Source organism: Myotis lucifugus, unplaced genomic scaffold (assembly GCF_000147115.1).
Source record: "Myotis lucifugus unplaced genomic scaffold, Myoluc2.0 scaffold_1234, whole genome shotgun sequence".
Classification (NCBI taxonomy): domain Eukaryota; kingdom Metazoa; phylum Chordata; class Mammalia; order Chiroptera; family Vespertilionidae; genus Myotis; species Myotis lucifugus.
The window spans coordinates 1-15,557 of record NW_005872282.1 but is presented as its reverse complement, the minus strand read 5'-3'; the positions used below and the strand labels follow the sequence as shown (position 1 = coordinate 15,557).

The window sequence follows — 15,557 nt, the reverse complement described above, 5'->3', positions numbered from 1 at the left end:
AAATACTTTGTTCCCTACCTCAGGTTGTCCGCCTGTACGTCCCGGCTGCGGCGGTGCAGAGAAGCAAGGACAAGACAATAAGGTAACCGGGTCGGGGCGGGCAGGCCGGAGTGAGGGCCGTGGGGAGAGGCCGGGAAGCGCGCCGAGAGGGCACTGCCCGCTCCCGGGGAGAGCACTCCATCTGGCTGTGGTGCCGGGGGACTGGGCAGGTGGGAGCGGGGACCTCCGCGGGTGGTGAGAGGAGTCGCAAAGTGTGGGGGTGTGGGGGGGCGAGGGGCCGGAAGCCCGAGCCCGGCCGGGTGTCAGGGGCCGCCACGGGCGAAGCGCCTGGGCCCTGGGACTCCCTCCGCGCGCACTTCCAGTCCTTGTCTCCCACGTCCCTGGTCCTCGCCATGTTCTGGCCCGGGGCAAACCCCCAGAATTAACTGCGAGAGCCTGCGAGTGACACTTTTAACCAGTGTGTGTGTGACTCCGGTGGAACCAAATAGGGCTCCTCGAGTTTTCAGTTGGAAAAGGCCCAGCACTTTACTTATATTTTCTTTCCTTTTCTGGTTGGGCCGAGTGACTGTGGGAAATAGGCAGAGCCGGGTAATAAGCTGAGAAACATCTTTCAGTCACAGGCTGTTTCCCAGCTGCAACTCTGCTGACCGGGGCCAGGTCCGCTGCCTCGTGCAGGCTGTTGGGCTTGACTGACACCTTAGACCACTTCATCTTCATTAAAACCTGGCTCCGGGGTGCTGGCGCTATCTTGTGTGCGCCTCTGTTTTGTCCACATCTATCAAATAAAGATGAAGTCTTTATCCAGAAAGCATAACCTCAGCGACTGGAAGTTCTAACTAGTTGTATAAATATTAGTTTCATGCTATTTATGTCCATTTCTAAGTAAAAGCAATTTCTACCAGAAATTGATGTGCATAGACTTTATTACCTTTAATTTCCATACTTAAAAGTAATTTTTAAAAATGCAAACACAATATTTGTTTCTGCTATTCTAGTACAAAATGGTTCTTTGCATCAGAAGGATACAGTTCATGACAATGACTTTGAGCCCTACCTTTCTGGACAGTCAAATCAGGTGAGTTTATGTTTTTTAGCATGTATTTCTACATTAGTTTTGACTGCGTTATGTGATGTGCCTTTACTGCTATATTGTTGGCTGTATTATTTTAAATGACAAAGAAGCAGACTGTGGCGTATGGAAGTAATAGGAAGACTGCTGATGAGGATGAGCTGGGGTTGAAAGTGCAGTGACGCTGGATTTCTCTAAGGACGTGCAGTCCCGCCGGGGCTGGCATGAGCTGACTTCTAGTTGGCCTCGGCCTTGGTCAGCAACGTGCTGCCTTGGACCAGTTGGAGGCGTGAGAAGTTCTCTGATGTTCTCAGGCGATGGGCAGTGTGGTCCAGGAGAGCCGCTAGGAGCCCCGCTCTGGGGCCCAACTCCTTCCTTGGGTTAGAATCTCAGCCCCACCACTGACTGCTGCTCCCTCAAGTGGCTTGCCTCCTGCGCCTGTTTCCTTTTCTATAAGCAGACAGTGGTGAGTGCCTCACAGAAGTGACGGGGGTGCCATGAGCTGGAGCAGGGAGCTCGGAGACGGGGCCGATACAGGGCCCAGTGAGTTGTAGCCACCTGGTGTGCTTAGGGTTTTCAGGTTCCTTGGCCTTGGCACTGTGGACATTTAGGTCTGAAATTTGTGTTGTGTGTTGTAGGGTGTTTAGCAGCCTGCCTGGCATTCATCCATGAGATGCCATTAGTAACTGCCTCAACCACCACCACCAGTGTGACAGCCAAGTGTCTCCTGGGGGTAAATTGCCCTGGTTAAAGCCACTTGGGATAGTTGGAGTTAAGGTTTAATATATAAATATAATATCTCCCACTTTTAAAACACACTGTGCTCGTTTGCTTTAGAATAAAAGCACGCTTTGCCTCTTCCCTGTGGTGAACTAGAGCCAGCCTGCCCTTCTCTAAAGTGTCTCAGGACTTCTCCTCCCCTCCCCCCTCCTCCTACTGTGCTACAGGTGGGCAGCTGGGCCCGAGAATCTGCCCTGCCTCTGGGGGGACCAGGAGCCTCGGCGCTTCCTCCGGTGGTGACAGCAAGAAGTTAATGGGCTTATTTTTCTGATTGTCTTATTTTTTCTTAGGTGATTTAAATACTATGCAAATATTGTGTGGTAATTTTAACCAAAAGGAGGGGTGCTTCACTATGCTTGAAATTTATTCTAGGAAGCGGAGCTTTCGTGTTACTTCAGGATTTGTTAAAATGGACTAGGTTTCTGGTGTCAGTGGAGTGGTCACAGCTCTGTGTCGCTCTGGGGAAGCCGTGTGGAATAGACCCTCGTAATTGAAGCTCGTGTGAACAGCCTGAAAACGGCCCCTTTGTCTTGATTGTTAAGAGACGCACTTTTCAGCCTTTGCTTAACAGTAAATCCAGGCTCTGGTTTTCACAGAAACACCAGCTGTTTGGATGGTAGGGAGCGGGGAGAAGGGAGAGGAGGGCTCTTGGTCTTGCAGGTGGAGAAACCAAAGAGCAGAGGCAGTCAGTCGAGCTCGGCAGTGCAGAGCCAGGCCTCTCTCCTCTGTCCCTGTGTCTGTGGTCACTATCTTTCAGGGCCATGGGGCCCAGCTGCCCTGCAGTCAGGACTCAGCAACCTGGCCATGTGGACCCTGCTGGCAGACAGACTCCTGTTACGCTGTTAGGAAAGTGCTCTTTGCGTCTTGGTTCCCAATTCTCACTGAGCAAGTGCTGGGTGTCCAGCCACCAGGTGCTAGTGAGGGAGAGACAGAGATTGGAGTGGCTGAGCAATGAGCTCAGTCCCAGTGGTGGCACCCGTGAGCTGAGGTGGTGTGGACGTGTGACTGGCTGCGCAGGCGCAGTTCTAGGAGGCCTTTCCCTTGTGCACATGCACACCTCGCCCTGTGGTGCTTTTCTTTTAACCCAGATGTTTGCTGTCGCTGTCAGAGGCTACTTTTATCTTGTACGGCCTTGACACTGGGTGACATGGAGGACATTGCAAGGCCTGCCTGTGGTCGGGAGCCTTGGCAGTGGGATCATTGCCCTGGGTGGGGCCTGTAGCAGAGGCTGGCCATCCTGAGCACAGCTGGCAGGATCCAGAGGAATTAACCCTCATTGTCAAGGTGCTCAAACCTCCTCCTCCAGGCAGGAAGCAAATGCAGAAATTGTGGCTGCCAAGCTGCCATCTCCATATGAGCTCGGAGGCTGAAGTCACAGCTCTGAGCTCAAGGAAGGGGCAGAGCTGGTTTCCTGCGAGTCCAGTCACTTTGTCACTGTTTTCATAATTGCTCTTGATGCTTTTCTTTTTACATAATTTATTCAAGTTTCTTTTGTTTCCTTTTAAAGTAAATGCTTCTCGGCATAGTGTTCTGTTCCCCGGGCTTCTGAAGGGTCCTTGTTTTCTCTCTAGTTTCTTCTCTTGGTCACTGATGGCTGAGTCACGTTATTGTTTGTGAAACGTGTAAAGCATTTGAGTAATTTCAGAATTCCTTCCTTCTCAGAAAAAAGGATATAGGAAGCAGATATTTCAACTTTAAAATAAACTTACCTGGTCATTCAGAATGAGAAGTGTTTTTTTTTAAATGTGGTTAAATTTTTGTAAATATGAAAAACTTTAAAAAAATATTTTTATTGATTTCAGAGAGGAAGGGAGAGGGAGAGAGAGATAGAAACATCCATGATGAGAGAATCATTGATTAACTGCCTCCTGCATACCCCTCACTGGGGATCGAACTGGCAACCCAGGCAGGGCATGAGTCCTGTCTGAGAATCGAACCGTGACCTCCTGGTTCATAGGTATATGCTCAACCACTGAGCCACACAGGCCGGGCTGAAAAACTTTTAATTTCAGAATAGATTTAAAGCTTTGTTGTGTTTTACTGTTTGTTTTCCCAAAGAAAACGATACGGGGATAGTCACTGACTATTTGAATTTGTTTCTTTGGCGTGCCCATTTGTTTACAGTTTTGACTTAGTCACCAGATGCCCTGCTGAGTTCAGCGCCTGGGGCTCCTTCTCTAAGTCAGAAGGCTGGTTTTGCCTTGACCACTGTCAGTGGGTGTGGCCTGAGTGGCAGTCCCTCCTGGGAAAGTGCCAGGTGTGGTGGTTTTACCTTCTAGAACAGTGATGGCGAACCTATGACATGCGTGTCAGAGGTGACACGCGAACTCATTTTTTTGGTTGATTTTTCTTTGTTAAATGGCACTTAAATATCTACACTAATAAAAGAGAAACATGGTAATTAGCGTACGACCGCTACCCTTCCCATTGGCTAATCAGGGTGATATGCAAATTAACTGCCAACCAAGATGGCGGCCAGCAGCCAGGCAGCTTAAAGCGAACATGAGGCTTGCTTGCTGCAGTGAAGGAGGACTCCAACGTTCCCCGCCTGCGCTGCTGGCTTCTGAGCTGGCAGTTTGAAACTTTGTAACAAATATAGAAGCTAAACAAAACCCCAGAAACCAGCTTTCAGCCGGCCGGGATCTCAGAGCTGGAGTTATACATTGTTTCGATTATAGAACGCAAACAAACCAGATACCTGCTTTCAGCAGCGGAAGCCTCAGAGCTAGAGCCAGAGCTAAAGCTGGCCCAGAATAAAAAAAAAAAAAAAAGAAAAAAAGGAGCGGTTGGGAGCTTCAGTCACCCGCCAGCCTGAAAGCAGCCCTCAGCTCCTCACCCAGACTGGCCAGGCACCCCAGTGGGGACCCCCACCCTGAAGGGTGTGTGACCAGCTACAAACAGCCATCATCCCCTCATCCAGGCTGGCCAGGCACCCCAGTGGGGACCCCCACCCTGATCCAGGACACCCTTCAGGGCAAACCAGCTGGCCCCCACCCGTGCACCAGGCCTCTATCCTATATAGTAAAAGGGTAATATGCCTCCCAGCACCGGGATCAGCGGAGCCACGAGGCCTCCTGGCACCGGATCAGCGTGACAGGGGGCAGCGCCCAAACCCCCTGATGGCCCTGCGGCTCTGTGTGTGACAGGGTGCAGCGCCCCAACCCCCCCCCCCCACCCCACGGGCCCTGCTCTGTGTGTGACAAGAGGCAGCGCCCCAACCCCCTGATTGGCCCTGCTCTGTGCGTGACAGGGGGTGGCGCCGGAACCTCCCCATCGACCCTGCCTTGAGTGTGACAGGGGGCGGTGCCCCAACCCCCCAATCGGCCCTACCCTGAGCGTGACTGAGGGTGGCATCGCAACCTCCCAATCCGCCCTGCTCTGTGCATGACAGGGGGCGGCGCCCCAACTCTCCAATCAGCCCTGCTCTGAGCCCGACCAGGGGCTGCACCTAGGGATTGGGCCTGCCCTCTGCCACCTGGGAGCAGGCCTAAGCCAGCAGGTCGTTATCTCCCGAGGGGTCCCAGACTGCGAGAGGGCACAGGCCGGGCTGAGGGACCCCCCCCCCCCCCCCAGTGCACAAATTTTTGTGCACCGGGCCCCTAGTATAAAATAAATATCAAAAATATAAGTCTTTGTTTTACTATGGTTGCAAAAATAAAAAAATTTCTATATGTAACACGGCACCAGAGTTAAGTTAGGGTTTTTCAAAATGCTGACACTGCGAGCTCAAAAGGTTCGCCATCACTGTTCTAGAAGAAGACGCCTGCTCACAGGTGTCATGCACTAAGAATTTGTTCTCCTTTGGTTTATGCACCATGTCCCTGGTGAATGGACTCCAGGTCACCACCTCAGCTGTACAGTTGACCAAGGGACGGCTTGTTGGCTGTACAGAGGCTAAGCTGAGGCGGGTTTGGGCTGGAGCACATCTTGTCACATCCTGTGTGGGGAGCTCATGCCCAGGGCACAGGGAGGACGTCAGCTATGAGCCCTCCATGTCTGCGTTTTCATTGGTGGGTTGCAGTCCACTAGTGTCAGTTCTCTAAGTTTAGGAACTACCTCCCTCACAGGGCAAGGCTGGAAGCTGTGGTGTGGATGGCAGCCTAACCTGCAGCCCATTCAATTTCACATGGGGTTGACATCTCCAGGTTTCTTTCTGCTCAGGATGACTTATTCCAAATAGCTTGTTGAGTGAACCTGCTGTGTCCTGTTGGTGTGGCCGGTGCTTTGCAGTCTCATTCCCACCGTCGGCGTTCTCTGTGTCTCCTCCAGCCCCGAGAATAGTCTGACTCATTATCCCCTGTTGTTTCCACAGAGTAACAGTTACCCCTCCATGGCCGACCCCTACCTGTCCAGCTATTACCCGCCGTCCATTGGATTCCCTTACTCCCTTAATGAGGCACCGTGGTCAACTGGAGGGGACCCTCCCATCCCGTACCTCACCACCTACGGACAGCTCAGCAATGGCGATCATCACTTCATGCATGACGCCGTGTTTGGACAGCCTGGGGGCCTGGGGAACAACATCTATCAGCACAGGTTTAATTTTTTCCCTGAAAACCCTGCCTTCTCAGCCTGGGGGACAAGTGGGTCTCAGGGACAGCAGGCCCAGAGTTCTGCTTATGGGAGCAGCTACACCTACCCACCGAGCTCCCTGGGTGGCACGATTGTGGACGGGCAGACGGGCTTTCACAGCGACACCCTCAACAAGGCCCCCGGGATGAACAGCCTGGAGCAGGGCATGGTGGGCCTGAAGATCGGAGATGTCACCACCTCTGCAGTCAAGACAGTGGGCTCAGTCGTCAGCAGTGTGGCAATGACTGGTGTGCTTTCTGGCAATGGTGGGACAAATGTAAACATGCCGGTTTCGAAGCCGACTTCATGGGCTGCCATCGCCAGCAAGCCAGCAAAGCCGCAGCCGAAAATGAAAGCCAAGGGCGGACCTGTCATCGGGGCCGCACTGCCCCCTCCGCCTATAAAGCATAACATGGACATTGGCACCTGGGATAACAAGGGGCCCGTGCCCAAGGCCCTGGCCCCACAGCAGGTGCCGGCTCCCCAATCTGCCCCCCAGCCTCAACCGGTTGTGCAGCCTCTGTCAGTTCAGCCCCCCCCATTGGCCCAACCACAGTATCAGAGTTCTCAGCCGTTGCCCCAAACCCGCTGGGTCGCCCCCCGCAACAGGAATGCAGCGTTTGGGCAGAGCTCGGGGACTGGGGGTAACAGTCACTCCCCCGGAAGCACCCAGTCTGGTTCTGCCCTGAGCGCAGAATCCCATCCAGTCCTTGAGAAACTGAAGGCTGCCCACAGCTACAACCCTAAGGAGTTTGACTGGAACCTGCGGAGTGGCCGCGTGTTCATAATAAAGAGCTACTCGGAGGATGACGTGCACCGCTCCATCAAGTACTCCATCTGGTGCAGCACCGAGCATGGTAACAAGCGCCTGGATGGTGCCTTCCGCTCCGTCGGCAGCAAGGGACCTGTCTACCTGCTCTTCAGCGTCAACGGCAGCGGCCACTTCTGTGGGGTGGCGGAGATGAAGTCGCCCGTGGACTACGGCACAAGTGCTGGGGTCTGGTCTCAGGACAAGTGGAAGGGCAAGTTTGACGTGAAGTGGATTTTTGTCAAGGACGTGCCCAACAACCAGCTCCGGCACATCCGACTGGAGAACAATGACAACAAGCCGGTCACAAACTCCCGCGACACCCAGGAGGTGCCCTTAGAAAAAGCAAAGCAAGTGCTGAAAATCATCGCCTCCTACAAGCACACCACTTCCATCTTTGATGACTTTTCTCACTATGAGAAGCGACAGGAGGAAGAGGAGGTGGTGCGCAAGGTGAGTTGGGTGAGTTGGGGTCCGGGGCCCTTACCTCACCAGCGTAAAGCCTGGTGACGTTAGAGTGGACAACGGCCAGATATAACTTGATCCTTTTCCAGTTTTTAAGAAACAGTGATTGGGACCACAGTGCACAGTTCTGTTGGGAAGGACTTGAGGGTGACTCACTTTCCTCTCTGAGTCATGGTCTTTCTAGTCTTTGTTGAGTCAGGGACGCTCTGTTCTTGGGCATTGGGGCCAAAGCGAGGCTGCTGGGCTGCGAGGCCCCACTCACTGAGGGAAGGACACTGATCTGCAGGTTGTTGTTTATTTTTTTCTCAAAAACCCAGTATCTTGCAGTTTTGGAAAGTTGACCCAGCTCTCTGTGGATGAGAGAATGGCGGGGGAGGGGACTGGGTTCAGACATGTCAGAACAGCCCAAGCCAGCAGGCCTGGAGATGGGTCTCTGAGGGTCCAGCTTCCCATTATGCGGAGACACCTGGAGCCCGCTGCAGTGGAGCCTGCTCTGGAGAGAACACGCAGGTGCCCACAGGCTGGCCCCAAAGTGGGAGCACGAGGGCAGCAGAACATTCTGAGGCAACTTAGTCCTGCGATTCTCTCCTGTGTCTTTGTTTTTAAAATGTCCTTCTTTCATGAAATGTCAGTTGGTAATCCGATGCATTTTCAATCTTTTTTGGTTGTCCATGTTAAAGCATCACCCACCTGTGAGCTTCAAATGTCCCAAAGCATTTAGCAGAAAGGCGGCAAACTGGGCCTATCATTGGTGGTGGTGAAAGTTTTTACTTAAAGGTGTCAGCTCGGTGAGCACACTTGGAAAATAAGTTGGTCTCTCATTGTCTCTTGTGCAGAAAATAGAAAGGCTTGTCATTTATTTCCAGTTACTGAAATGCTGTATTTTAGCTCTTTTAGGTATAGCATAAAATACCTAAATAAGTAAAATTGCTGAATTCACAGCGACAGAACAGAGCTCATTGGTTATGCAATTTGAGGGCCTTAGGCGGCTTGCAGCTGGTTCTTGCTGTGTGTGCAGTTCGTCTTAAATACTGTGATGATTTCCCTAAACATCATGAGTTTCTAAAGGTGGTGAGCGGAGGAATAGATTTCTGCCCCTCACCTGTGTGGTGTTTAGAACGTGCTAGTGCCTTAAAACTTGCAATGTAGCAGCTAAACCCTCAGATGTCTGTCAGTGAGTTGGGTGTTGGGAAGTGGAAGCTTGCAGTCAGACCTGGGCACTCAGCTTTGAGCCCTTCCTCCAGCCAGCCCGACAGGCCTGTGAAATTCCACTGGGACACAAATGTGGCTTCTGTTGCTGCTCTGGGCATCCCCGGAATGCTCCGCAGATGCCTCCCAGACCTGGCGCTCACCAGCTCACGTGCGTCAGCGCCACTTTTAACTTACACGATGGAGGGACAGGCGGGGGCTGACTGGTTAACATTCGTGCTCACTGTGCCTTAGACTGGGTGGTTCTTGCCTGCTCCCCAGCACCTCCCGCAGGGCACTCTGGGTTCCCTGGTCGTCAGGGGTCGGACGCTGGGCTCTGAAGAACAGACGGACTGAGAGGCGTTTGGGTTCTTCAGACCCAGGCTTGTGCTTAGGCTGCCTGGCTCTCAGGACTCCTAGGAATCGAGGTGTCTTTTGCCAGTAAGTTGCAGGTGATGTTTGGCAGGACTGCTGTGCCGTCCCATCTAAGCTAAAATTTGGAGACTCACTGATTCCTTAAGGAGCAGTAACTCACGAGCTGCATCAAACCTGGTCCTGTAGGTGAGTGTCAGTCCCCGGGAGAGCCTGTCCTTCCGTTTTGCTGCTAAAGATCTCCTGTGAGGACAGCTTCTAGGGCCCGGCTCCTCCCATTACAGCCAGCCAGCCACCGAAGCCCAAGGGCTTTCAGCGCACCAGGGAGCCGGGCGTGGTTTAGGATGGCGGTCCTTGTTAAGAGAACCAGGGACGCTCAGGTTCCGAGTCGGCAGGGAGGAGGTGCTGGTGCTAGAGCAGTGCATCTTTCAGGGCCAGTTGCTTATTAGAAAGTAGCGCAGGGCCTCTGACAAGCTCCCTGCCCTGGGTGATGAGGTGGATGTGGGGAGAGAATTGGGGTGTGTTGTTAACCTGAAGACACATTCAATTCATTTTTAGCAAAAGGGGTTCATCTTGTTTCGTAACCCTTTCAGTGTCTAGTAACCCCGTCTGTTGGGGACTCTGTCACGACCAGCTCCACATATCAAGTGTCCTTCAGGAGCTTCGTCCTCACTACCGGACCGGGCAGGATGAAGTGGGCAAGCAGGGCGGCACCGGGGTGCGGGGGCAGGTGCTCCTCTTGGGCACATCCCCACGTCTCGAGCTAAGCATAGTCACAGCCTTGTGAGGACCCCTGCTACCGGGACCCAGCGAGCGGGGAGGCTCCCCTGGGAGTCACAGCTTGTCACACCCCCTGGGACACACCAACCCGAGGGGCTTTGCCTGGAACAGGTGGATGCCAGGCGAAGTGGTTGGCAGGCCTGGTCTGCACAGCTGGAACCCTGAAGCCTGGAGCTGCTGGTGGAGGGGAGTATCCAGTGCTGGTCTGGTGTGGCCGGTCCCAGTGGAGCTTGGGTCCAGATCTGTGGCTGCAGCCCCCAGGGCAGCCTGGGACTCAGTTTTGAGGGAGTTGGTGCACATGTTCACCCCAGGTGTTAAACTTGTTTCCTCTTTTCTTTTTTACAGGAACGGCAGAATCGGAACAAACAATAAGGATGAGCCAGTTTCTGTTATGATCTAATGTTTGATTGAAAAGCCAAGTTTCAGAACGTGTGCTTGGTGCTGTGCCTGGGTCAGCCCAGCCGTCTTCCTGTGCAGGCCTCGTGCTGCCTCTCTGCGTTCTCTGTCGTTTGTTTTTGCCCAGGTGGCTCTTCACTCATGTGTATTTTTTCTGTGTATTATAGTATTGTAGAACTCACTAATAAAGTTTTCGTCAGCTTATCAATCAGATTGACCTAATGCGAAATATAAATATCTTAAAAAAAACAACCTAATGCACCCCCAAAGAATTTTTTTTTTTTTGGCAGAAATTATGTGCTTGTTCTTATATTCAAAGTCATCTAACATCTTTCTTTGAGATTATTTCTTACCCCTGTTGCCTCGTCTTGAATGTATCGAACCATGAGTTGTTTTGTCATGTAGCGTATGTGTTAAATACTCTCTTCAAAGTGCAAGTGAGCAATCACCTGGTTGGGCTGGTTTGCCATTTTATGATCAGTTACCTGTCTAAGAGGCTACTCTGCCATCTGTTTTTTACTAGAGAAAGATAAATTTTAGTTTTCCAGATTTGGTTACGGCTGTGTTTCCTTGGGCCGCCCACCCTCTCCAACCCCGCACCGGAATAGCACTGTCCAGCGGGGTGACAGCAGGACCCGGCGTGCGGAGGTTAGGGTCCAGGGTTCAGGCACCCTCAGTGTGTGCAACTCATTGTAACCCTTTATCTTCTCTTGAGAATCCTGATTCCATCTTACGTTTTTATACCAGGAATGCTGAGCTTGTATTGCTCTGCTCTGGTGGCAGACAGTGTCATGGATGGTGCTGCCCACTGTCAATCTCACCGCGTGGCTCCTTTTCTTTTTCCCGTCAATTGGTTTTTAAAAAGAAAACAAAAAAACTTTAGACACTGAGTGTTCGGTCATGTTTTGTGGAGTGAGGGCTGTTGCCCTCACTGTCACCTGGAGTTGAAGCATGGAAATGGTGCTCGTGCCCGCCACGCTCGCTCGCACACGCATCTACACGTGCCCCCTAGAGGACTTGCCGTGTAGAGAGCAGATCTAAAAACTATTTACTCTGAATGGCCCTCTGAGTTCAAGTGTAGGTAGGCTGTATTATTTAGACTTGTGTTTAGAATGTGTCCCTTTCTCTGAACTGTTACCGCTTGGATGGAGTCATGGACAACGTGGGACACTGTTACCTTGAGAAAAGTACAAGCCTTAATAAACAACCCTATTAGCACGTCTGGTGTCCTCTCATTCTTCACCCTGCTTGACGGGCTTTTAAAGGGTGTCCCAAAATTCACGCAAGAAGTAATTTTGATAGAAAACACAGGTTTATAATTAAAAATTGTAAATTTTTTATTGATTCATAAAGCATACAGTATAGGTTTATGTATGGAATAGCATATCGGGTAAATGGCCTCCACAGCTTTGCTGGCACATACACACACTTTTGTTGAAATTTTCCATGACTGTTTTGCATAAATGTGGCTGAATTTCATCTTGATGGCTTGGTTAATCGACAAAATTGTCGCATTTGGGGTTCAGAAAATCCACGAGTGATTGTTGAGAAACAAATGCATCCACAACGTGTCACTGTTTGGTGAGGATTTGGGGCTGGAGGCATCATCGGACCATTCTTTGAAAATGCGGCTGCTCAGGCAATAACAGTTAATGGTGCTTGCTATCGTGACATGATAATCCATTTTTTGGTGCCTAAATGGCAAGATATGGATGTAGACGACATGTGGTTTCAACAAGACGGTGCCACATGCCATACAGCCCTAGAAACAATTCAATTACTGCATGAGTCATTTCCTGGTCATGTAATTTCCCGTTTTGGTGATCAGAATTGGCTGCCCAGATCATGCGTAGGTGCCAGCAAAGCCGTGGAGGCCGTTTACCCGATATGCTATTCCATACATAACCCTATACTGTATACTTTATGACTCAATAAAAAATTTACAATTTTTAATTATAAACCTGTGTTTTCTATCAAAATTACTTCTTGCGTGAATTTTGGGACACCCTTTAGCTGCAAAGCCAGTTAAAGGGTCACCCACTGCCCTAAAGCCCACAGGTCTGTCGGGGAGCTGATGACCCCCTAAGTCCTTCCTCACCCTTGTTAGTCTGTTGGATGTAGAGGAACTTGAAAGACCCAGTTCTAACTCAGAACGAACAGTTCCCTGCATTTTGCCGTAAGCCTTTGAGAAAAGCGAAGTACAGGGATTATGCTGTGAGGCCTGGGCCCACTGCCCCTCCAGCACTTAGCTGCTGACAGGTCTCTCCCCCTCATTCCCTCCTGTCCAACCGCAGAAGGGGTGCCCTCTAGAGAACTTGGTGTACAGTCGAGTTCGCCAGGTTTCCCCTTGGTTACAGCCTTGACAAGCATGACCAAGCCAGAGCATCAGTGTCATCCCAGAGAATCCCTCCCCTGCACCAAGGCAGGGACAGTCCTGGGTGGAAGGGGATGCGGAACGTCCAGGACACGCCACTTGGAGGGTGTCCCCCGCCTGAGGACTGATCTGCCAGGAGACGTGCAGCTTTGCCTTTGCTCGGTTGCTTCTCTGGCTTTATTTTGGGAAGAGTTAGACCTGGAGTGTCAGCCCCTCGCCTTCCATTTGTCGGTTTGGTCAGTGCACATGACGTGGTCCCTGACTTGTGAAGTGGTGCGCTGGGGGTGCTGCAGTTGCAGTGATGTGGTCCTCTGTGTTGGGGGCTTCCGGGGTGGGCGTGGGAGGAGACTGTGTGGCTGGTGACCAGGGAGCACAGGCCTTGACAACACCTCGGTCCGACAGGATCAGTTACTGACTGGCTGTGTGTTGAGTCCTTAAAAGTCACCCGCTCTGAAGGCTTCCTCCAAACCCTTGGAGCTGCCTCGCAGCATTCCTGGCACTCCGGGGTGCCGGGCCTGGTGTGGAGGGTTCGAGGGATGTCATAATGTTCATGTGCACCAGATGCTGCCAGTAGCACATGCCTCCAAAGCAAACTGGGTGGGCCTTTCCCATGTCCCACCCCAAGCACGCCCTGCGCGGACTCCCAGTTCCACCACGAGTGCTCTCAGTCCCTCAGCATCCTTGCAGGCCGTCTGGTGTGTCACTGTCGCTGGCCCGGCTCACGGGCCCCTGTGTCTGTGGCAGGGAACCATGGGAAGGAACTGGCTCAGCGGCTGGCTTTTCAGCCAGGATCCTGTCCCTCAGGTTTCTTGCCATCCAGGATTGAGGAGTTTTTACTCATAGGATGGAGGCAGGTCACTCGCCTCTGTCCTGGCTCTCATCTGGTCCTCATTGTGCCTGTCAGTAGCCAGGGACCAGCAGCAGTTTTGTTTTACAGCAGCAAGTGCCCTGACTTACTCCTGCACTCCCAGCACCGCCCCCCCCCCCCCGCCCTGCATGCGCTCCCTGCACCTCCTCTGCACGAGCCCTCCTATGCTCCCTGTCCCCTCCCTGCACCTTCCTACGCCCCCTCCCGCCCCTATGCCCTCCATGCATGAGCCCCATACCCCACACAATCCCTTCTCTGCAGCCTGCAGTTGCTTTTGCGATTTGTGAGTTGAGTTATTTTTTCAAAAGCAACATGTTAGAAAAGGCATTTGCACAGCTATCCTGTACCACAGTTTTACTGTAATCATTCTGTGGATGAGAGTCACATGGTGAAATTTTTGCGCTAAAAGAACACCCAGTAGACTGTTTCTTCTCAGAGTTCATCTTTATTTACTGGGAAGGACCCAAGAAGAGGGGCTGGATGAAGGGAGACGGTGCCTTCTAAACAGGAAGCAGAATGGCTTGCCCCTAGGGCAGGGGTGGGCAACCTTTTTGTGAGTGCGTGCCAAAACCAGCAAAATCTCTGACTCAAAATTCTTCTGTGTGCCAACCCTAATTTTTTGAGAACATGTTACTCCTACTTGGTATCTCTTAAGGTGTACATATGTGAAGAACCTTGAAGAAATAATAAAATTCATTCGAACGACAAAAACACAGTATATGATGATGAAAAAATACATTTATTTTTTAATGTATACATGTACACTGATAGTCCAACAGAAAACTTTATGACTCCGTTTGATATTATCAGTGGGACTTTTGCTGCTGCATCACTGATGACAGAGATTTTACATCAGGTTTATATTTCGTGACCTTCAGAGATATGCACAAGCTACTACTATCATCCGTCAGGCTACTCCTATTACGAGACTTAACAAAATTCATCACTGAGAACAAAGATTCACAAGCATATGTGGATGAAACCAAAACACTGGTCGGATCTAGGAAGGCAGGGAGAGTTAAGGCAGAGGCATAGAAATTGCTCTTCCCCTCTCTCGTCAATCCATGTCTATGGTCTTTAAGATAACTTGTTATGTAAATTATTTATTTATCTAAGATGCACCTACACTGAATTTATCTGAAAAATAAAAAAGTCGATATTAAGAAAAAAATTGGCCGAAACCCGTTTGGCTCAGTGGATAGAGCGTCGGCCTGCGGATTGAGAGGTCCCGGGTTCGATTCCGGTCAGGGGCGTGTACCTGGGTTGCGGGCACGTCCCCGCTGGGGGATGTGCAAGAGGCAGCTGATCGATGTTTCTCTCGCATTGATGTTTCTCTCTCTATCTCTCTCCCTTCCTCTCTGTGAAAAATCAATAAAAATATATTTAAAAAAAAAAAGAAAAAAATTGTAAATGGAAGATTATAAGAGAGGGTTTCATGTGCCAGCAAAAGTTACTGGCGTGCCATGTTTGGCACGCGTGCCAGGGGTTGCCCACCCCTGCCCTAGGGTTTCTGCACAGCTCTGGTGTGAAGTGGTTTGGAGATGTGAGGTGCCAAGACTGGTCTCCCTGACATTTTGGAGGATTGTGGGGAAACTGGAGACCGCCCAAGTGTCGGCTGGGACTGGGGCTTCTTAGATACTGATGTCTTGGGGAGAGCTCTCCTCATGTGGGGTTGGGGACCTGATATCACACCCCAGCTGTTACTGAGCACCCCACACTTCACTAAACTCTCATCTCTGGCTTTCCTGTGCCTTTAGCATGCGGTCACCTTCTTAGGAGCACATGGGTCTTCTGAATGACCACTGTTCCAGTGGGTCTGCATCTTCCATTCCGCTTCAAGTAACGTGAAAATAGGTCCCCATCCGGTGAGAGTGATGGTGTTGAC

The 15,557-nt window shown here is 51.3% G+C and overlaps 1 protein-coding gene across 2 annotated transcripts; it reads left to right on the top strand.

Moving 5' to 3' along the window:
* The first annotated feature begins 34 nt into the window (after nucleotides 1–34).
* Nucleotides 35–11,648, top strand: YTHDF1 (YTH N6-methyladenosine RNA binding protein 1). 2 transcript variants are annotated; one of them, XM_006107520.3, is made up of 4 exons: nucleotides 35–81; nucleotides 994–1,075; nucleotides 6,162–7,682; nucleotides 10,380–11,648. In XM_006107520.3, the coding sequence occupies exons 3-4, from the start codon at nucleotides 6,180–6,182 to the stop codon at nucleotides 10,404–10,406; spliced, it is 1,530 nt and encodes a 509-aa protein (XP_006107582.1). In that variant the 5' UTR covers nucleotides 35–81; nucleotides 994–1,075; nucleotides 6,162–6,179; the 3' UTR covers nucleotides 10,407–11,648. The 2 variants fall into 2 exon arrangements, with proteins under 2 accessions (XP_006107582.1, XP_014305016.1); XM_014449530.2 differs by having other exon boundaries at nucleotides 6,162–7,691.
* Nucleotides 11,649–15,557: the final 3,909 nt, after the last annotated feature.